Source organism: Chelon labrosus (assembly GCF_963514085.1).
Source record: "Chelon labrosus genome assembly, chromosome: 22".
Taxonomy (NCBI): Eukaryota; Metazoa; Chordata; class Actinopteri; order Mugiliformes; family Mugilidae; genus Chelon; species Chelon labrosus.
This window is the reverse complement of record NC_140355.1, coordinates 11,177,474-11,199,660: the sequence shown is the minus strand read 5'-3', so window position 1 is coordinate 11,199,660 and position 22,187 is coordinate 11,177,474. Positions and strand designations below refer to the sequence as shown.

Below are 22,187 nucleotides of genomic sequence, written 5' to 3'. Positions count from 1 at the left end.
TGTTTTTCCTTCTGATCACACAGGAGAAACTAATTAGCCACGGTCAGTCGCTGAATTTACATGGACACTAGTATTCTGCTAATAATCAGAATAATCAGATTAAGATGGTTGGACCTTTGTCAGGAAAATATTAACAAATAATAATCATAGAAATAATGTATTTATTTTCAACCAGAGAGACAATTGGATAAAGCCTTTTTGTGTATGCTTGCCCCACATGGGGTAAACATGTTATTTATGAGCGTAAAGATAACAAAGCTGGAATCGATGTAAGCAGCCCCGTTGGAAACACAGGTCAGTCCATCTCGGACATCTTTTTCAAATTCAGCATTGTCAATAAAGTTTTCTTCCGTCGGATTCAATGCTCCACAGCCTTTTCGGGCATATGAATGCATATTATTGGGTAAATGTATTTAGCATCAATGTAAACAATGTCAATCTGTTTCCTCAGTATGTAATATAATGAATAATTTAGGTTCTTATTCTCAGTTGCTGACTGCTGTTAAATAGTTTGGCACATATTTCGCATTGCTAAGGAGAGAATACCTTCAACATGCTTCGACGGTGTAGGTATGATGTATTTGTGTGAAGACAATTCGATTTTCAAAAGTTAAACATGACTTAACAATGGTGGAGAGACCATATAATAACCTTAACACAAGTAGGAGCCTGGCAGTTTTACAAAGTCAAGCCTATTTGCCACGATGACTGCCAGCTCTCTGCTCCACTCTGAATTTTTGGGCAGCCACAGTTTCCCTGACATTTATTAGTAAATCCTTGCTGTTTTCTCTTTTCTCTCTTATTATTTCCTAGTCCGTCTCTAGCATTATATTTTCTGACTCTTTTATGCCCTTTTCCGTCCTTCCTGGAGTTTACTGGAGTTTTTAACAACATTCTTACATGTTCGGTCTGTCAGCACATCAGAACATTTCAAACTGGAGTATTCGAGCGCAGATTTTTCTCTTTAAGACCCTCGTGAGTGCAATAACAGAAATACGCACGGCATACCATGACAGCGGAGAGAGCAGACACTGATCCGAGACAGGTGAGGCCCGTGGTGTAACTTGGATCCAGCATGTAGGGAATCATTCCACCGACGCTGGCTGCCATAAGGCTGGCATTCAGAGCATGACGACCGGGGAGCATCAGGGGAGAGCTGTTCAGAACACCTGCATGGGGAGAGGAGGGAGGAGGGGTCGAAGGGGAGATAAGGGAAAATGTTCAGCCGTGAACTCGGAGACATTAAAAAACGAGAGCTTCCATGAGGCATTTATCGTTTTTATTTCTCCTTCAGCAACCACCACTTGAGACTTGTCATTAACTGAATGTCGTGTTCATGCATAATTTGTCCCCATGAAGCACTTGCAGTCAACATGGAAATTACAGTGTGGCTGCCAGGACCGGTGCCAGCACATGAACTTAATGAACTGTTATTTTTCTTTCCCCCTCACAGCGGGCAGCAGTGACATGAAGCCTCGGGCCTTCTTTAGTTGATAAATACAGCATGAGTAAGATGATCAGATGTTGGAAATAAAAACCCATAAAGAGGGAGGTTCACTCACATTGACACTTTGAATGTATTGCTCCAAAATATCAAAGTGCATTGAGCATATCTGAGCAGATGGCTTATACTTAGCATAAAGACTCAATGCAGGATGAAACTGCTAACATGGCTCTTTATGCTAAGACAAGCTAAGGTCTGATAAGACAAGACAGCCATGGAAGAAAACTGATAGCATTTCATATTGGGGAAAGAAAGGGCACCCGTTTGTAAAGATGTTGAAAATAAAACCTGCATAGGCTTGGGGGGTAGAATTTCCCTGAAGGTTCAACCATGGAGCCCGACTGTTCATTTTATTGACGGCGTTGTACGGCTACATAACCACACACCTTTTTGATGAACAAAATTTTCAAATAAAACCCATTTCCTGTAATATTTTCACTGTGAATGTCTCCACTCCACCAGTAGCACATTTTAGAAATAATGCATATTGGCAAGATTTAAGTGCTGCCTTTTTAATATTGTTCTTGGATAGATCATATAGTTTTCATAAAGAAAGCCATTTTCCAATCACACATTATGCTGGTATTTTATTTTTGGCAATACTGTCTTAAGTGGAAAATTGAGTGTGCGCTTTTCAGGACATATTAAGCATACGCCACCGTGCTTTTCTCACCTTGCAGTTTGCCGTACGCCACCAGAGAGCCACTGAAAGTGATTCCGCCGATGTAGGTGCCGAGGTAAGCGACTATCTTGGTGAGGTTGGCCGCAGGGTCTGTGGCGAAGTGGGGGTACTCAATCATGTATTCAGCCACACAGGTGAGCACAGCAGCCATTCCAACCAAGCTGTGGAAAGCAGCCACTAGCTGAGGCAAGTCTGTGATCTGGATCCTCTTGGCAATGGCCAGACCTAGAGAGAGAGAGAGAGGGGGAGAGAGAGGGGGAGAGGGAGAGGGAGAAAAAGAGGGAGATAACAAATAAATAAAGTGTAGTGGCCCCGAAAGTCCCAGACACTAATAACATGCAAATCACTTGCACTTGCACACACACACACACACACACACACACACACTCAGAGGATTGCTGGGAAATGGGCCCGTGTGAGGAGCCAGGTGTTGCTGATGAGGCCTGCTCAGGGAAATTCCATGTTTGTGAGTTGGTCTACACCGTGTGAGCACGTGTGCTGCAGGAAGCCTTTCAACATTGCAGAATCTGGAAAAGAACGTTACAGTCTGTGTGGATGATTTAGTCAGGGTTTCAGTTTTGTTACTGGAACAATTAGCATTTAAATGATCCAACTGTCTTGAAAAAGCATGAGTAATACGTGACATTGGCCGTCCTGACGGACCTCCTGCGTCTGGCGGCGAGTTAGTCATGTTGTGTTTGATGCTCTCAGCGCACCTGCTGCTTAAGGTACATGCATACACACGCAAACAATGGAAACGAATAGCCATAATTTCATAGAGTCAGGAGACTTTCCCTCTATTACAACATAATCCTTCTCGTTCAATGTAAGCACACTCACCAGCAGTGCCACCTACAGCCATGGCTGCGCTCATCTGCGCCAGGAGCTCCGGATTCGGTTTGAGGGCACCCAGAGTGGCAACGATCCCCCCTGCGACTCCCATCATGCCCAAAGCATTACCAAGGCGAGCTGTCCTCTGGTTGGAAAGGCCAGCCAGGGCACCAACACAGCACAGACCTGAGCCCAAGTAGATCATCTGGTGAGAGAAAGAGGCAGAGAATGGAAAAAGAAAAAAAAAAATGGGTTGCGGACAAGGATTGAGGGCTCACAGGACGAGGAAAAAAGGCAAAATGATTTTACTTGGAAGGTGCTGCACACCATCTGGCCAAACAAAGAATACATTTGCAGGAATGGAGGACTTTTATTTATAGTCATGAACTGTTTTGGACCAATTTTGAGGACCAGCTTCAGTGGGAAACCACAAATGCACTCTTGCACTAAACACATGGCATAAACATCCTCTCACACCTGTTCGATGTTGTATCCAGATTGCAGAGCAGCAGCATAGCCTCCGACGAAGACGCCACCAGGGAGCAGATAGAGGTAGTTGTACTCTGGAGGATCAGTGGGGCGTCTGAACATGTCCAACATCTTCTGAGTGACCAGGAAACCACCTTGGTGAGACGCAAAGAAAAAGAATACACCTGTACTTACAGGAGCACAAAACCAGGATACAGCATACACATAAAAAAAACTTGATAACAATAAAGTGCAAGATGGCAAAACACAAAAAAGTCAAAGTACCTGAAATATGCATTTTCAGACAACAGGTGTTTTAAAGCTAATAGCTAAAAACTGTAGCCAAGGCCAATAACCAATGTCAGGAATTTAATGAGTCTACTATTATGTCAGTGTAAATATTTCAAGTAGAAAACCTCAGAAGTGTCAAACCGGGAACAGACAGTGTCTCACTGCTTTACAAGAGAAGATCATATTACTATGTGCATGTCTCCCTTTTTCCCTCTGGCCTGACGGCGGCCACGTGCACACACATGCACCGATACATACGAGGGTGAATCAGAGGTTAGCCGCTGCTTTTTCCAGTACATGTAACTTTAGTCGCAGAATGCCCTATTTAAAACGTGTAATAATAATAATCTGGCTACTACTATTGCAGACCAGTCGAGTCAATATATTTATATGGAGGAGCGTTCATGTATTTAAAAGATTATTTTTTTCCCCAACACTATATATAGAAAGCTTGTAAGAATAAAGCAACACGGTTCAAACCATGAAGTGTAAAACATTTATAATGTTTAAAATGAGTACGCTTACAGCCATGATAGCATGCTTACGTGATCTGATCATTAATACTAACACACTGTTGTAGGTATAGCAGGTACTTGTGGGTGATCCACACAGCAGACAAGTCGCCGTCCTGTGAGGAACTACTGGTAGCTATGAGCTTTAAAAGGTCCCCAGACTGTCAATATGCTGTGATTCCCCTTTGGCGCTCTTTGAAGGCTTGTGATGGATGGAAATAGACGACGGTTCATCCAATCAAACGTATATGCTTGCAGCAATAACAAGAAAATCGTGGATTCATTGAGAAACACAGTGAACGCTTACATTCTGGCCATGAGAAACTCATCATATTTAGCTCAATATTTAACAGACACAGGTATTTTCTATGTATACCCAAATTGAAGACGAAAAAAACAAATAAAAAATAAAAAAAATCAGGGTCTGTTTTATTGGAGCTCAATTTTTTTTATTGCTTCGTCCCTTTCTATGGCATGTTTTTTTTTCTGTTCCCACGGGTTTATGGGTAATGTGGTAAAAAGCTTAGTAGTGTGCGTGTGGAGCTGAACCCAAAGAGAACATCAAAAATGAAATTAAAACAACGGGTAGGTATGTCTCTGAAGGCTGTGGGATCGTAGCATGCTTTTGTCAATGGGAGAGTTAAGGGGGAAAAAGTACTTCGACCAGAAACGCCACAGAGCCTGGAGGGCTCATGATTCGTGGCAGTCTTGACTTAAACTTCAAACCTTATGATGTCCTTCATCCCTCGCACACACACACACACACACACACACACACAATACTCAGAGACTTCTTTGCATTTTAACAAATAGGCTGAACATTATGCCAGTCTACTAATCATTTCCTCCAGCAAAGTCTCTCCTCACGTCTAGCTGTGAGCTAATAAGAGAAATTAAAACTAATTCGCGGCTCAGCCCTGGAGGAACACTCTGTTTCCCAGGACTATTAGAGAGTGATGAGTATTATAATGACTCCGGGAACACTTTGTCATTATAATGGAAATTATTAAGGGTAATAGCAGGAATGGATGTGTGTGGTCTCACCAAGAGCCACTGACTCTGGTGGGAGCAGGTGTGTAGAGAGGGCAGCTGCAAAACTTGGTTCAAAATGATGTTATTGTACAATCGATATAAAACACTTCAATCTTCGGTCTAAGTTGATATTTCTTTGGCTCAAGTTTGCTGTAACTGGCAGGGATCGCCGTGAGGTGTCTGCGTTCGTGTGACTCACCGGCAATGTTGACCGAAGAGATGAAGGCGGCGAGCACAGCCAGTGTCTCAGCAGCAGAACTTGGGGTGTAGCCGCCTCCCATCAGGGACAGACCACCCACAGCTGTCAGACCTGCATGACACAGATAATTCATTATTCATTAGGTGATTTTTTTTAAAACTTTTTTAATACATGACACAGGGCATTGAAATAGTTCACGTTACAAATGCAAGATCTCCACATTAATTCGGTCATTAATTCAGACATTTTGCCCAAAATAGCATTTGTTTCCCAGTTTGGAAAAATAAATTGTAAGATGCAGTGATAAAAAGAGAAGGAAAAAGAGAGCGAGTGTGTGTTTTCACCAAAAGAGGCTCAGGAAACCTTGATAACATCAGTTCTGTAATGATTTACAGGCAGTGGGATGCAATACACAGCAGTGTGGGAGCCTGCAGTCACACAGACTTGTGACTGTGTGCAATTTAGTTTGACTAACAGGTAGAGAGTGCGTGTGTATATGCCTGCATGCATGTTTGTGCTTGCAGTCAACAGCGATCGACTGGACAGGAACACGTGAAATTTAACCTTCTTTAACATAAGTCAGCTATGTAAGCACGGGTTTATGAGCTCTATACAAAGTTTCAAATGCTGCCAAACATCATTTCGCAAATTCGATTAAGTCAATACAAGCTAATTTACCATGTGCACTGTTACAAAAGAGACCGCTACAGCAGGAAACATGCAGTGTTACTGTATTAGGAAAGAAGACCCTAGAGGAACAACACATTTTCCAAACATTTGTAGTTTAGTTTTTAGCACAACAAACCCCTGAAAAGTGTGTCAGGATGCGACAAGAGACCTTGAAATATTTAAGAAATTCAGGAAGTTGTAGCGTTGATATGTGAAAAAACCTTTGGCGACATGAAGCAGACCGGCAGACCAAAGGGAGCAACTGATACGATCGTTTGGATGGCAATCACAGACTTCCCTAAGCATTCACTGCAAGGAAAACTGTGATTTTGGTTGCGAGCACTAAATTCACAGCAAATGATCAATGAATGAATGAATGAACGAATGATCATCCTGATCCTAATTATTTCAAACATCTTTATTCAAGTGTCCCAGATGTCATATAATGACATGTAACAAAGGTCCTGCTCTAAACACCTAACCCAGAATCCTTCACTTTATGGTCAGCAAACTTAAATCTTTTGGTCACCTGTTGGCCCCTCTTCCTACATTTGTGTTTTTATTTGTTTTTGTTTTACGTCCAGCTAATGTCCTCAAGTCATGTTGGCGTTAGAAGCCTTTGACTGAAGACTCTCCACAGTGCCGGTCATGGTACATCTAAGGGTTTAAAAACCAAAAGCAACAGGACATACTCGAGTTCCCTGAAAGCGTTTCACCGTCACCTCATCTAAATCACCTGTTCAGGTCCAGGCAGACTGGTGGAAGGACCAGATTATTAACAAATTATGGTTATTTTAGCCCAGTGTTGCCAGTCTTAATAGGCTGAATAACATGTAAGTATTGGCTAATTTTTCCAGGATTGAGGCTCAGACACCCACCTATCTGTTTAGGACCGAAGAAGCACTCGCTGAAGAAGGTGAAATGTTGTCAAGATAATCTAGCAAGTCTGTCTGCTTGCATTGTTTTTAAATACTAAAATAAGCCTGTAAGTCTTATACGACTGCTTTTAAAGGTTTTGCATTAAAGTACTAGTACTTCTTGTGCTAGTGTACAGTCAGTCCACCTCCATCAATGAATGTCAAGACCTTATCTGCTAGTTCGCACGACCAAAGAACTCTTTCATTCAACTACGTAATAATGGTTGTGAGCTGATGTACACAAAAAGGCATCATACTTTCTTTTTAGCTCCGACTATGAAATGCTAACACATTATTTTTGCACATTAAATGCTACAAAATAAGCCAACAGAATAAAGGGTTCACAAGAGGTAACTGTAAAAAAAAAGTAACACATAAAACAGAGTCTGTATTGTAGCCAAACAGAAAGTCTGACCTGGTCACTGACAATGGAATATGCTACAGCCAAGAATTTGTATTTCTGAAGAAGAAAGCGGTAGAGTTACACTCTTTAGGTGGAGATCAAAAGCATGTGTCTCTCCCACAACGAACAGATTAGCCAGAAAGAAAGCTAATAGCCATTAGTGGACACATGCAAACACCAACACATACGCAGATGTATATACTGGGTGGGCTAACGTCCTGTAGGTGCCCCTCTGAGACAAACACAAGGTGTCAGGCTACAGGCAGTGAGGTGTGGCAGTGAATCAGTGCTCTCAAGTAGATTAAAGCATTTTATTAAGATGAGCTTCATGGGCCATTGGATATGAAACCAGTACCTGATCCAGTACCCCCACCCCCTCGGCCTAGAGTCACGGCTGTTTGTAACACTATAATCTCAACGAAGAATATAACCGTCTCTCACTCAAACCCTAAATTCCAATATGATTCCCTAATGTCTGTGAGTGATTGTGTGCTTCTTTACGATGCCTGGCACAACAACAACGGAATTCTGCTGGTCTCGCCGTTTCCATAACCGCAGTCAGTCAGTGACAGAAAGAAAAAAGAAAAGAAAAAGGTGACGAGGCCACACCAAATATGAAGGGGAAAATACCTGGACAGGGAGGAAAGGAAGAGAAAAGAGGAGAGGGAGGACAGATGGAGGGCAGACAGAGACGTGGATGGAAAGAAAAAAAGAAAACATTTATATAAACGAAGCTTTGCAAATACTCAGTGATTGGCCTTGTGAACTTGCGGCCTTTAGAGTGCTTACATTAATGACGGCTTTGGAGAAACTTCACACAGTCGCAGATTGTAAATTCCAAAAGGCAGAAAATAAAAGGCCACAGACCCAGAGAAAGACAGCGTGAAAGTGGGAACACGTGAATAGGGTATAGGTGTTACTAATAAAGCTTTAAAGAAAGTGAAAACTGTCTCTTAGTTGTTACACTGCCGGGCTCCAGCACCGAGCTCTGATGTCCGGCTGTGTGCGTGACTAAACGAGCAAAGGACTTCCCTGACCCTCAAAGATCACCGACGGTGTGTTACTTCCTACCCCAGTGTGGGGCTTTAGAATGATCAAAGCTGTGAGAACACACACATACATTTAGCTCTGTAACCTCTTAACCCCTCTGTGTTAAGCAGCAGCTTACAATAAGGGTACAATCTTAAACATTTTTATTTGGACTGAAAGGCAAAACAGGCTACAGAGGCCTGCTGCTCTGACAAAGATCTTTATGTTATTTGATTTCTTATTTTATTTATTTACAGAGAGTATGTGATTTTTGTCATTTGTTGTCTATAATAGAGTTTGTCTCTCCTCTGTTACAGGCCAACCGTCACACGTTAGCATCTGTGGGGACAATGAAGCTCATCGGCTACATTTACATAGACAATATTTCTTGAACCCCATTAAAATTATTAAGTTCAGATGATATGATCTGATAAGATACATGTATTTACATCATCACATCAGAGTGGTTCTGCCTGCTGTGGAGAGCTGAACCAACTTTATTGACCACACTGAATTTATTCAATAGATGTGACCCACATTTTCACTGCTGCAGTCAATGTCAATTCCGGCTTCATTCGCTGTTTGACCACTTAGGAACATGCACAGAAGGAATGTGTATTTCAACCATAGAGAACCAAGAGTTTATCAGACATGGTTAATAGGTGCCAATATTTTCCTACTGAACACATTATCAAAGGTTTCCTCTTAATCCGAACTGAAAATTCCTCCTGATCGGACCAGATAGGACTAGTCTGTTCAGATTGAGTACCCATGTGCATCTAAATGCAGCAATGTGATCAAATTAATAATGCAAACCATCAAAATGACAGTCCACAAGAACACAAACCTAAATGTTAATTTGTTATTTATCCATATTGAACTAATCCAAATTGACTCAGGAAGGGAAAAGCGGCACCTGCAATAAATGATCATGATTTAAATAACTGGGCATTCCAGTTTGCTGAAAGGTGATTTTTGAGTTTTGCCCATATTCGTCCGAGAGGAGGCTGCAGAATCATGCATTCATGTGAAATCAGCTTACCTCTCTGACTGTGTAAGAGACAACTAACCTGAGATGGCGTTGGTGACAGACATGAGTGGAGAGTGCAGAGCAGGGGTGACTCCCCACACTGTGTGGTATCCCACGATGCCAGCCAGACCAAAGGTGGTGACCATCTGGGTGAAGGCGGCGTTTGGAGCAGACAGACCCAGACTCAGCAAGGTGGCAACACCTGGCACAGAGAAAGACAAGGTTAGAGAAATCTAAGTTAGAGCTACTCTAAGAATGGGAAAAGCCTTTTGCAGTACATCTAAGCACAAAATAATACAAAAGTCAAGAGCAATTTCAGCCAAAATAATGTTTCACATTAGGGGCAAGACCTAATAAGGTCAGACAACATTTATGTTAATTCTGTGCAGAAGAAAAGTTATTTCCTGTCTCCTAACAAGCCGTTTGGGTTGTATAAATTGGTGTTGCAGATTTCCCTAACTCTAAGCACATTTAGTTGCCTGTAAGATGTGGTAGGTGTTTGGCCACCCATGTTGTCCTAATTTCCTTTTCCTTCAGACAGGTACAGTCACAGAGCAGCTTGTGGCAAACCAAATTTTCTTTTACAGACTGCATACAGAAGAATTTCCCTGTCTATGTGAGTCAGTCTAAAATGATTAAAATGGCTTTATTACACGCCAGGCTAATAAGCACTAAGCAGGTTCTTGCTTAAAAATAAATAAATAAATCGGCAGGTAACGTCAGTAGCCGAGTGTTGGTGTTAAGTAGGAAACTGCTCAAGCACCTAAACAATGTGTGAACCACATTAACTACATGTGGTGCACTTACACAGAGCGCTGTGTAGCTCCATGGGAACCCCTCACTACAGCGCTACTTCAAACAAACACTCAGCATGACACTGTTTTTACAATGCACACTTCCTGACACTAACAGGGTGCCTGTGTGTATGTGTGTGTGTGTGTTTGTAATATGCCTCTGTCACTTCACGCCTCCTGTGCACATTCCTGCAGTGACCTAAAAAGCTGGTTATTGACCCAACCTTCACCTCATAGCGGACCTTGATCTCCCTTAAAATCCAATGGTGACAATTAACATCAATAAAAGAGGAAGGTGTGCAAATGAGCACACAATTCTGATTTTGCATTTTTGCTCTAAACTTCATGGGACAATCAGGTTCATCTACAACAGCTAACCTCCAGTGTACGCGCCAGCAGTGGTGAGGGTGGCCCTGAAGGGCGAGATTTGTGCAGCCTTCTCTTTCTCCAGTTCCTGGACAGACTTGGGTTTAGGAGGAGCTGCGGTGGGCAAGTTGTTGGGCTGAGGAGCGGGGAACAGGTTCTTTCCATTCTGGAGGTGACAATAAATTGGCAAGAGATTAGTACAAATGAGAAATGTAGACAGAGTTACAAATGAAATAGTTGAACCAGTGTTTCTTAACCATGCTGCATCAAGCACAAAAAGTGGTATAATACATAAAACATAATACATTCAAATAATACCTGATGGTCTACAATGACCTCAGTTGCACTTGCAAATCTATGAAACATTAGACTACATTGTCAAGACGAAGAAAGTGAATGATTAGTTAATCATGTACAGTAACTAATATCTGATTGCAGCATCATTCATAAGTCTGTGATCAGATGTGGGTCAAATAACTATCCGAAATGTGATTACAGACTGATTACAGTAAAAATAATCCACCCAAAATATAACGATGATATATCACTAAGGACTGAGGTAACCAATATGGGTCCACCTGAGTGGAGAACTCTACAGTGGTCGTGGTTTGTCTTGAAAGCTCAGTAATGATAGTGATATCTATCTATATTTTAGTGCCCTGATAACAATGCATCAACTGATAATTTTATTTATTTAGCTTAACATATGAGTAAGCTCTGATAAGATTCATTAAATAGGATACTAAGTGGGTCATTTTACAGTTGAAAAAATCTGCTATCACTTAAATCAAATAAGTCAACATCAATACACAAGTGATAAGGTTTAAGTGCTAAAGATATTCACAGACTAATTTATTTTTAATAAATTAACTCGGATTATACAATTATATGCAAGTACTGACATTCCAAAATCTCGCCAAATCAAACAAATAAAACAGATTTATAATTTACAGCCGGATTACATTAGGTTGAAAAAAATTCCAATATTATTGACATGTACAGAAGAGTAGCTTCTACCAGTTTATAATAATTTATAGTTATTTTTATTCTGCGATTAAGCAATATTAGATTCCTCCCCATCTCTTTGTCGAGCATAAATAATACAGTTTGCATGCATGTTCAATAGTTTTTAAGGTATACTGAGGCAACTTTGCTCCATTTGCAACCACAAAGATGCTCTGAACCCAATAAGGAGCAGAATGTGTCCTTAGGGTGACATCTAGTGACCGTAGCATGGACCTACAACATTTTAAATGGTCTTCTAATGACCGCAGGTTCGTTGTCAGCAGCGAGCTATATCTCTAAAGCTAAGATTTGGTTTTACAGTAACTGTAGATCACCCCTTTTTTTCCCATCTTCTCTGCCACATGAGACGTCATACCTGCATGACAACAGATCCTCTGACCACGTGATCCATGGTCCCGTAGTCGAACACGTCCTTCACGTCAAGGTAAAAGTTATCCTTGTCGGGGCTGATTGCCCGTATCAGCTTGGTGATGTTGTTGGAGTACAGAGTACTGGACTGTGTTGGTAGACGGCTGGGCAGGTCTGTGTAACCGATATGGGTGACTCCCTAAAAATGAAGACAAGAAAACCCGAGAGACGAGTGGTTTATATAAAACAACCCACACAATCAACTTAAACCAAAATAACTTGGGTTTGAACTGTATGTGTATACCTTGTGTACGGACAGCTCTCCAGGTACTGTGGTCTCAATGTTTCCACCAGCCTCAGCAGCCAAGTCTACCACCACTGACCCGTCTTTCATGCTCTCTACCATTGGTTTAGTGATCAGGATGGGTGCCCGCCTACCTACAATGTTAAAACAGAAAGACAGACATGAAGGTGTTATTGGTAAGCTCAAGACCAAATCTGAATCTCCGGCTGAATATGGGTTAAGCTTCAAATATGATCAAACATGGATTTTTGTAAATTATGTTCTGGTTATTTTCCAAGATGTACCCTCATTTGCAGTATTTGTAAAGTCTCCAACTCACGGCTGTCTGATATATTCCAGATAGAAGGACAGAAAACTGTTTACATAGCCTTAGCTTTGAAGGAAGTGGCCTTCACTTTATAGATTCACGGCCTGTACACGAGCTGTGCAGGAGTCTGCATACCTGGAATGAGAGCGGTGGTGATGATGATGTCCACCTCCTGACACTGCTTGGCAAACAGCTTCATCTCCGCCTCTATGAACTCCTTTGACATTTCCTTGGCATAGCCTCCCTGGCCTTCTCCTGACTCCTTAATATCTACCTCCAGGGGTTCCGCACCCAGAGATTTGAACTGCTCCAAAGCTGCAGCTCTGAAAAGAGAGGGGAGGTGAGATCATTTCTTTGTCAGGCAGAAAATGCACACTGCTTGTGATTACATTTGAAAATATTAGTCAATAAACAGATCACTTGACCGGCAGAAAATGAATTACCATGTATTGTGAAAATCAAACATAATGAATCATTTTTAAAGCAACAATAAAATGGTTCCAGATTCTGAACTACAAATGCTGTGGTTTCTCTTTTGTTACGATTGATCTTCTGATGGAAGACACTGGCATGTGAGAAACTTTCATTTCCATAAATTTTCAGGCATTTTTTGTACAAAAATAATCAATTAATTGAGAAATAACTGGCAGCATGACCAGTACTAAACATATACATCTAGAGATTATCTGCTTAAATAGCAACGTTCATTGTTAACGGTGGACACCACCGAGACAGCGACTCAAGTAGTGAAGAGTAGTAATTTCACCCCATTTATTACAGCCTCACTGCTCATTTCCAACAGCTGTTACTTCACAAGAAAATTGCCCCACTTGAAAAATACAGGTAGTGGCTTTTATTGTTAAGGAGCCAAAGGAGATGGCAGGTATTTTTCATTGTGGTTCACACTGTAGCCATCTGTCCTATTTAATTAATACTGGATATATTAGCTGGTGAACAGAACATACCTGGTATCAAATCCTCTGACAATAGCTCCCATGGCCCTGGCAGTACCAGCGGCTGCCAACCCAGCGACACCTCCTCCAATGATCAGAACCTATCCAAGCACACAGAAAAAAAAGTCAGGGATGGCATCTCAATCTAAACATTCATTCCAAATTAGAGGAAATATTAACTCCAAAAACACACGCTAAGTCATTCTATTTACCTTTGCTGGTGGCACTTTCCCAGCTGCAGTGATTTGACCAGTGAAAAACCTCCCAAAGCTGTTAGCTGCCAGCACAACTGCCTTGTACCTAGAATGACATGTGGCAAATGATTGAGGCAAAAATTATACAAAAAATTATAGTTAAAATTAAAATAAAATGATAGTATTAAAGTATTAAGTTATGGAAGATATTTAAATTAAAGTTGATTGTTTATAAGACAAAAAGACTACGTAATTACTGGTATTACTCTGTTACGTTACATTGATTTACACATATAAAAAACATGTCATTCACGGAGAAGTAAATAAATAACGCTCGTCATCTTCATTTTTACAGCTTCTACCACAAGTGGCGAACTATGGAGCTTTGAGAAGATAGATAAAGGTGTGAATACAACATCAGTAGGTCATTTAAGTGGACCCAATAAACACTGTGTGCATACCCTGCGATGTTTGCCATGGAGCTCAGCGCATCAAAACCCTGAGCGATGGTGACTCTGGGCACTTGGTCCATAGCCACAACAGTGGCTTTCTTCTGAGACAGCATGTCCATCAGCTCAGAGTTCTGGGCTGGGTAGATAAAGCTGACGAGAGTGGATGCGTCCTTCATCATCTCCGCCTCATGGACACCCAAAGCAGGGTTAAAAACGGGACCGCGAACCTGGAAGAAGAGGAATTTAGTTTAGATTAATCTGAGCATGACCTGAATTCTGGGAGGACACGTCAGTGGCTCTCTCAGTATATTTTTGGATTCAACAGTCTCTTTGCAGCTCTCCAGGATATTAAAGCTACTGTAAAGTGGGACATTAGTATCCCCACTAAATGTTTTATCTTTTCTATGGCACATAAAATCCTGTGTTCCCACAGAAGTCTTTACTGAACAGGAAAATCTATCAAAACATCCTTGTGCTTTTCAACTTCCACATTCCATTATTGCACACTGAGGACATACTTGACAGTATGTTTGCTGCTGCTTAGCAGTTTCCAGGTCTACCGTTCTTGGACCCCAAATTTCTGTCCCTATCAATCATTTACATTTAATAGTCTTGGCTTAAGAACACTTTCTTTTCCACATTCCCTTGCTCTGTCGTTCATCCTCTTCCACCCACATATCAGGTGCCAAAATCTGCCACCTTTAAAGCACTGACTTGCCCACGTTGTTCCTTCCTTTTCCTTCCATTATCCTTCATTACCTCTTCTTAACCAATCCTTCAGACAACGAGACATTTCTGACATGTTCAACTGCTAGCAAGATTTCATCCAACCACTTAATGAGCCTGGTCCTTCTCCACTTCCTTCCCTTGCCCTCACTTTAAACCTTACCTTAACCAGCACATCAGACGCCAGGACATCTTTGAGGTCTTTAATCGTCGCTCCGGCCTGGGTGTAATGTTCATCGGGGAACTTGGACGGCTCTCCAGCGCCGGACTCGACGACGACATTGAAGCCCTGCTTGATGAGTGCCTGGACACCGGCGGGAGACAGCGCCACGCGGCGTTCATTCTGGAAGATTTCTTTGGGAACGCCAACTGTGAGTTGTTTGTATGGAATACCTGGAGAAGGAAAGAAAAACAATACAGGAGAAAGTCAGATAACTGACAGTTAATGTTGTGTTTAATTGGTTTATTTACATTTCACACTTCACTGAAGATAGATTGCCCTGAAATTCAGGTAACGATAACCTGGCTTTAAAAGTAAGGCGTTAATGACAAAGTGTTTTTAAATATTCTCATCTTTGTACTTTAATATTTTTCAGTCTTATATACCACCACTTTTATGATATGCATATGATTTGCACTGTGAAAAGGCAGAGATGTCATGGCATGTCATGGCAAGAAAGACAAATATTAGGCAACAGGAAATGAGGAAATGATGTTTCATAGCTTTATTTTTATACAGCTATCTTATTCATTTAATTCCTCATTGCAGTGAATGAACAGCTCCTTAAACAGCTTAAAACTGTGTGTACCATAAATACTGTACTGTATGTTCCATGCCCTTTGTAGGCAGCCTGACAAGGTCTCGGTCCTGTTACACAACAGCAGTCTATAGTCATATAGTGTGCTATATGTTAACGGGCTAACATTTGAAAATTAGCACCAAACACAAACCAAAGAACTACAAGTAGAAAAGGACACCAATGGAACAACACAGCGGGGATTAAGCCACAGTAACATGGTGGCAATATATTTGGTATGCAAAAGAGAGAGACTAAACAGTCTTAAAATAATTACAGTGGTTCAAAGTTTTTGTTAGTTAAAGTGACTGGCAGGTCACATGCTGAGTTGGCTCCTATGGAAAATTCCACTGCACTCTTTCCCACTGTCTCATCTATACATAAACACAAGTGCCTGCTGCCCTTCCTCTATCCTGCCTCTCCTGCCGCTATGACCCATGACCAACATTGTTCCGCTAAAAGCCAGTTCAACACCAGTTCAAAAGTTCAACACAATTCAGCCCTAAATAAAAAGACTGCAAGCTGTCCATATTTTTTAAAATGCCTTTAAACCTGTCTCTGTCTTTAAACAAATAAAAAATGCATATTTGCATCTTGTAGTCTCTTGGTAATCTCATGGAAGAGATAAGATTATGATATCCTTTAAACCACAACATCTTGATGAAATATAAAAGTGACGTTTTCAATAAACGCGGTAGTTAGCTGGGCCGAATTCCAAACTTGACATTTTTCCACATCAGAGCCACAAAAGAAGCCCTGATTTTCCGAGAAGAAATGCTCAGTTTAGCTGAGCAGCCTGGGATGTTTGGATGGAATGAAGGGAAATTAAAGGTTGGGGCCCTGTAATACCTAAAATAGCTTTTTTTTCCAGTAAAATGTGTCTGGATGAGCCAGTGCTTTTGTCAGAGATTCAGGTCACACCAATCTGACATAAAAACAACGACCTGGCAGCAACGGCCAACTGTGATGTTCCCTCACATCGCCTGTGCCTGGAATAAAGTGGCACTTGAATATATCGCAAAGACAACCACTGACAAGCTAATGTATACATTCTGCGCTTGCGCAAATGACTCTCTGAACCAACAGGTGGCAGCAGTCTGTGTCTGTCATTTATAAGAGGAAACCAGTAAAGCTAGGACTAGCCAGGAAGAGGTACAAACTGTTGTACAGAGCTTAGTCTACAGTTTATTCATTCTAAACAATCATGTTGTTGTGGAGATATTCACATATATGAATGTGAGCCAGAGTCTGCAGCCAATTCAAAATGCCCAATTAGCAGAAAAGCTGCAGAAAGGGGTCTGGATAGAACCAGAAGTGTGGGACTAGTCTAAGAACTGATGCTCCTCAACGACCATGGTGTTTAGAGGAGGAAAAAAAAAACACAAAAATAAAAACTCCACGTCACGTCAATCTGAACAACCTTCATCACATAGCACCTGCTAACTAAGAAGCACAAGTTCTTCAAACACCTGTGGCGATGCCTGCAGGTTTACAGATGCCAACAATCTTTCATAAAGCACAGTGTCATCTTTTCCACTTCATAGCTAACAAATCAAACCTCACGTCAACACGTGGTCTCGAGCTATACTATATGTCTGTAGGCCGCCTGGATGTCAAAGCATTATCACATGTACACACAGCTTGTGTGGTGCGTGGTGCCCCTCCTCTACGAGATAGTAAGCTGATACTTGTGTGTCCAGAATAGACGCTGCCAGCTGTTACTAGAGCTGGCTGAACTGCAGGAATGTCAACCTCTGTCACCATGAACCAGAAAGAGACAGACGGACATCAGGGGCACAACTGTGAAAACCTGCATGCACAGACATAAAGCTCCTATACCCGGCCAGAACTGGCTGCACAGTACACACACACATACACCGTCCGCCTGGTCACTGGACCCATGCTTTAGGGCAAGGAAAATGAACAAAGAACAATGCCTGAGGGTGGCAGTATCCTTTATGTAACCTTGGAGCTGAAAGTACATGCAGGTAGCAACACTGACCTTAAACCTACAAAAAGAAACCTGACTTTGAGTAGAAATTATTCTATAGGATTACAGGGAGTCTTCTGTTTGGCTGCCTTTATCTCTGTTTTGCCTAAACAGTGGTTTAACTAAAATGTTCTGACCGTAAACATAAGCATAAGAAGAGAATGAATTAATATATTTATGTTAAAAACACAATTACTGATTTGTTTTACGAGTTGCCAAACCAACAAGGGACAATGAAGGCTTCCACTTAACTGAACAGCCCTCTGCCAGCTTTACCATCACGTTAAAGCACCTGATGCACAAGAACATGAGAATGCACACAGAAGCTACATCTGGTGCTGCTTTCAGGTGGCTATCAGTGGTTAAACTTCTACCATTGAATCAGAACAGATGTTAGGTACAGCTCCTTCAAATAAAATGCACAATCTTTCTCCTGAGCATTTTCGCAAAAAAAGCCAGAAGACATCATAATGCAATCCTTCGTATCCCACAAAATATTTGTTTGCAACAATATTATTTGTGCCAGCAAGTCTGTTAATGATGTGAATGCCCTCTTGACACAAGGGCAACGTGTCAACATTACAACTGTATACTTTTGATGCTTGGTGTACATATAAGACCCATGTTGTTACTGGTATTTTGTAGCAGTAAAGATCATATGACCTTCATTAATAGTTATAGCAAGCAATCACTTCAAGTTACAATGCAACAATGATTTGAGTTGCACAGTACTGAAAGTTGAATCCTTTCAAATGACAAAAAGTCACCATTTGAGTAAGTGCACTGCTAATTATATTGTGGTGCTCGTCTCTTACCTGGACTGGCACACCGCCAGAGAGCTTGATGGGTCCTAAAAAAACGCACGCATGATGATTTGATAGCGCTGCTGCTCTGCAGCTTCACTGAGGAGACGCCGCTGAACACAGGGGCCGAGCAGCTGGTCACCACAACACGTAGGAGGCTCGCCATGGTGCATGCACACACCTGACACTCGCACTGCAGGAGGAGCTCAACAGGACAGACAGCAGCCCTCCTGGGGAGGAGACATGACAGACGTGTAGCAACAGGCCGAGAGGGGAGGGGAGAGGGTTTACATTAGAGGTCAGAAGTTAACAGGATGAAAGTGTGCAAAAGTGAGAATGCCAATTCTATTCACCAAGAATCCACAAGTGACTGCACACATGTGACAGAAAATGCCCTACCTTGTTCCCTTGTAGAATAACCTATAATAATATATAACCACTGTTTATGCAACAAGTCACACTGACTTTCAACAAGCATTTGTACCTAAATCCAACATATACTCTGCTCTTGGAGCCACAGTATGGACATATCCTGTGCTTGTGCTACCATACAAATCAGTTTTTGATTTCGTCTGTGCATAACAAAACCACAGCCACTTCCTAAAACTGCAAGCCACTTAATATCAAACAGCATGTTTACTTTCAAAGCAGATAGTGGAACTGGGATAAACTGGAGTAAGTGACTGGTGTATTAGGGTTTAAACTAGAACTGGCTGGCTATAAACTCCACTAGGTCACTCTGTGCGCACTGAATAATGACACGTCTTAGAGACAAGGTCAAAAACATATATGGATGTGTGAACCAAATCCAAATTAAAACACAAAAATAAACACCAGCTCTCCGATCTCTGATCTTTTTTGTCCTTAATTTTAAGTAATGAACCTAAAAAAATTTATTTATCAAATATAAAAGTAATCATATTATTATAGGAAATAACTGTGAACTGAATATGAAAATATTAGAAACACGTGTCTTTAGTACTATAAACCGCAGCATCCAGAATGAAAACAGTTGAATCGTTCCGTTTTTTGGAACTGGCAACTTGGGGAATGTTGAACATTTTTATTTCCAGTGTGTAAAATTAACTGGGAAAGTAAAACAGCCAAAATAGTCTCTAACAAAAATAAGCTCAATACATGGGCAATATAACTTAATCAGGAGATTATTTAATGTCAGACTTTAATATTAAAAAACAAAAAAATACCACGTCATCAAAACGCGATGCGTTCCAGAAATATGAATGAGTCAGTTTCAGTTTTGCTAACGGTTACCAAACACTCTCCCGTGCATATTACTCGTCATATTGCCAACGTTTGCTGCTTTGTGCTGACTATATCTCATGAAAAACGGCGTAAACGCTCATAAAGCTGCGGTTAACGTCCCCGTTAACCTTTATAACACAGCCAGTCCAACAATAACACATATTTACATCCATCAACGGCTTCTCAACCGCCTCACAACCGAGTCTGTCAAAACTGATGGATTAAATGTATTTTTAGGAGGACGGCTCTTGCTAAATATTTCTCTAAGAGAAACAATAAACATTATTGTGACCCAGGCGGTTACCACGTCTCTCTTTTTGTCTCCCCTCTCAGCTAAATGTAGCCGGAGGAGGAGGAGGAGGAGGAGGTTAGTTGAAGCTAACAGGAGCTAGCTGGCGCGCTAGCCGGGAACAAAGTCACATCCGTTTGGTGGATGTAGGCGGCGTGTGAGTCAAAATGTCCCCTCTGCACAGTCACCGAAACGCAAAACGAAACAAATGCACGGCGGAGAATGACACTAGACAAATAAAGGAGGGTTTGCTCCACTGACCTTTGCGGACAGTCCGGGCTCTGTGCAGCACAAGCGAACTTTCTGTCGACCCGGAAGGCGTCTGCTGAAGAGACATCGGCATAGAGATATTATTGGATCATAAGAGATGCATCAGAGGATATCCGACATTTGATTCATTGTCACTGATGGCTCATAAAAAACAACAAAAACATTAAATATCTATTGTGTATACGTGTTTTGGTTGCAACTACTTCTATTCTTTTTAACATTTGACAATAATATGTCCATATTTTATATTGACAAACGGATCTAGTTGCAGAGTTGTGTGTTTTTAGAATCATATGTATATAAGTAGACTTCTGAGTGCATAAAGACAAATACACATCTGATGATACGTAAACCGACCGATGAACAAATTAATCTTTTTAAATAGAAACGGTGTCCCAAAAATGATAGAGGATGCAACACCGCGTATGTACACTGAGGGGCGCTATATTACAGTATTATATCAGAATTATATCCTTGCAATACATGAAAAGTGTTGTATTTCTTTCTCTCTTTCTTGAAAAATCGGGCAAGATTTTACCCAGGCTTCTGCAGCGCATTTGCACAACACTGTATGTCCATCGTGGCAGCAGATGTTTGTATACTAATAAAATGCATTGTTGCGTTGCCTGGTTTTCATTAGGCTTTAACATTGCTTTTCCCCCCTCTAGTCTTTAATATATATTTATTTTCTACTTCTTCATTGGTAACATGTAAAGGTCCAGAATCAAGTGCAAGAATGAGTAACCGCAGTATGTGCACGAGCCGCATGTAGCACAGCGGAAGTAGGAGAAACTGCATTTCACACCTCTATATGATAACGTACTGTGGATGTGACAGATTTGCAGTGTGGTACATTTATGAAGCACGCATTCAGTCACACTTTGAAAATGCTATCCATCCATTGGCTAAAACAGCCTTGAGCCTATAGCAGCACACAAGGACAAGATGCATGGCCAAAGGTCAGACAGTTTAAACGTCACCTACAGGCTGTTTATACGTGCCTGCATGTCTTTAGGCTGTGTTCGTTAAAATCTTGGACATTCTTGCTCTGAAACAGAGCACACAACATTTATTCCTTTTGGAAACAGATGTAGTTTCAAGGGTTATAATTAAAAAATGTTAGAAAATGAATAACCTAAATTACTAAATTGTTATTATTATTAAATTGACCAACTGATAGTGGTATAATTTTTTATTTTATAATACAGCACCACTCTGATCATTGAGCAGCCAAAACCTTGTTGAGTTTGACGTGTTAATTTCGTTAATTTTTGTTCCTTCTTGTTAGGGTGTGATGCTTCTCATAATTTTTACACATAACACTAAGTGTCCTTTCCTGTTACAGTGTGACTACAGTGTAATGTTTCATGTGTGCTGAATGCACATGTGCATTTTATTCCTTTCTGTTATTATTTGGTACCGTTTGGTTTCAGTGAACACATGGGCCTCATTTCTGTGTCTAGTGGAGATAAAGTACAGCCTATGAAATCCAGGCTTTTCAGGTATTTAGTAATATGAATGCTGGCATGTGTTTTACTGGAAGAGGGGTTTTGAGTTTATTGATGTTGATCTTGACCGCAGCCCACAGAAATATTACACCATGATGTGTGCTTGTAGGATATCTAAACTGGTATGTATGTATATGCAATATGTACAGGGATATTTTAAACAAAAAAAAAGCTTTAAAATGATTGTCTTTAAAAAAATAAAAATAAAAAAAAAAGTAACACATGGGCCT

At 41.1% G+C, this 22,187-nt stretch overlaps 1 protein-coding gene across 1 annotated transcript in view; it reads right to left on the bottom strand.

The window, feature by feature from the left end:
* nnt (nicotinamide nucleotide transhydrogenase) overlaps nt 1–20,607 on the bottom strand; it is a 31,308-nt gene extending 10,701 nt beyond the window's left edge. The window contains exons 1-16 of the mRNA XM_084571638.1: nt 20,441–20,607; nt 18,640–18,857; nt 15,201–15,430; nt 14,321–14,538; nt 13,878–13,965; nt 13,678–13,766; nt 12,848–13,035; nt 12,406–12,539; nt 12,109–12,300; nt 10,740–10,893; nt 9,608–9,769; nt 5,520–5,630; nt 3,495–3,640; nt 3,027–3,222; nt 2,178–2,411; nt 1,009–1,169 (exon numbers count right to left, since the gene is read on the bottom strand). Of these exons, the coding sequence (XP_084427764.1) occupies nt 1,009–1,169; nt 2,178–2,411; nt 3,027–3,222; nt 3,495–3,640; nt 5,520–5,630; nt 9,608–9,769; nt 10,740–10,893; nt 12,109–12,300; nt 12,406–12,539; nt 12,848–13,035; nt 13,678–13,766; nt 13,878–13,965; nt 14,321–14,538; nt 15,201–15,430; nt 18,640–18,793 (2,457 nt within the window). The 5' untranslated portion in view covers nt 18,794–18,857; nt 20,441–20,607. The remainder of the gene's footprint in view (nt 1–1,008; nt 1,170–2,177; nt 2,412–3,026; nt 3,223–3,494; nt 3,641–5,519; nt 5,631–9,607; nt 9,770–10,739; nt 10,894–12,108; nt 12,301–12,405; nt 12,540–12,847; nt 13,036–13,677; nt 13,767–13,877; nt 13,966–14,320; nt 14,539–15,200; nt 15,431–18,639; nt 18,858–20,440) is intronic.
* Nucleotides 20,608–22,187: the final 1,580 nt, after the last annotated feature.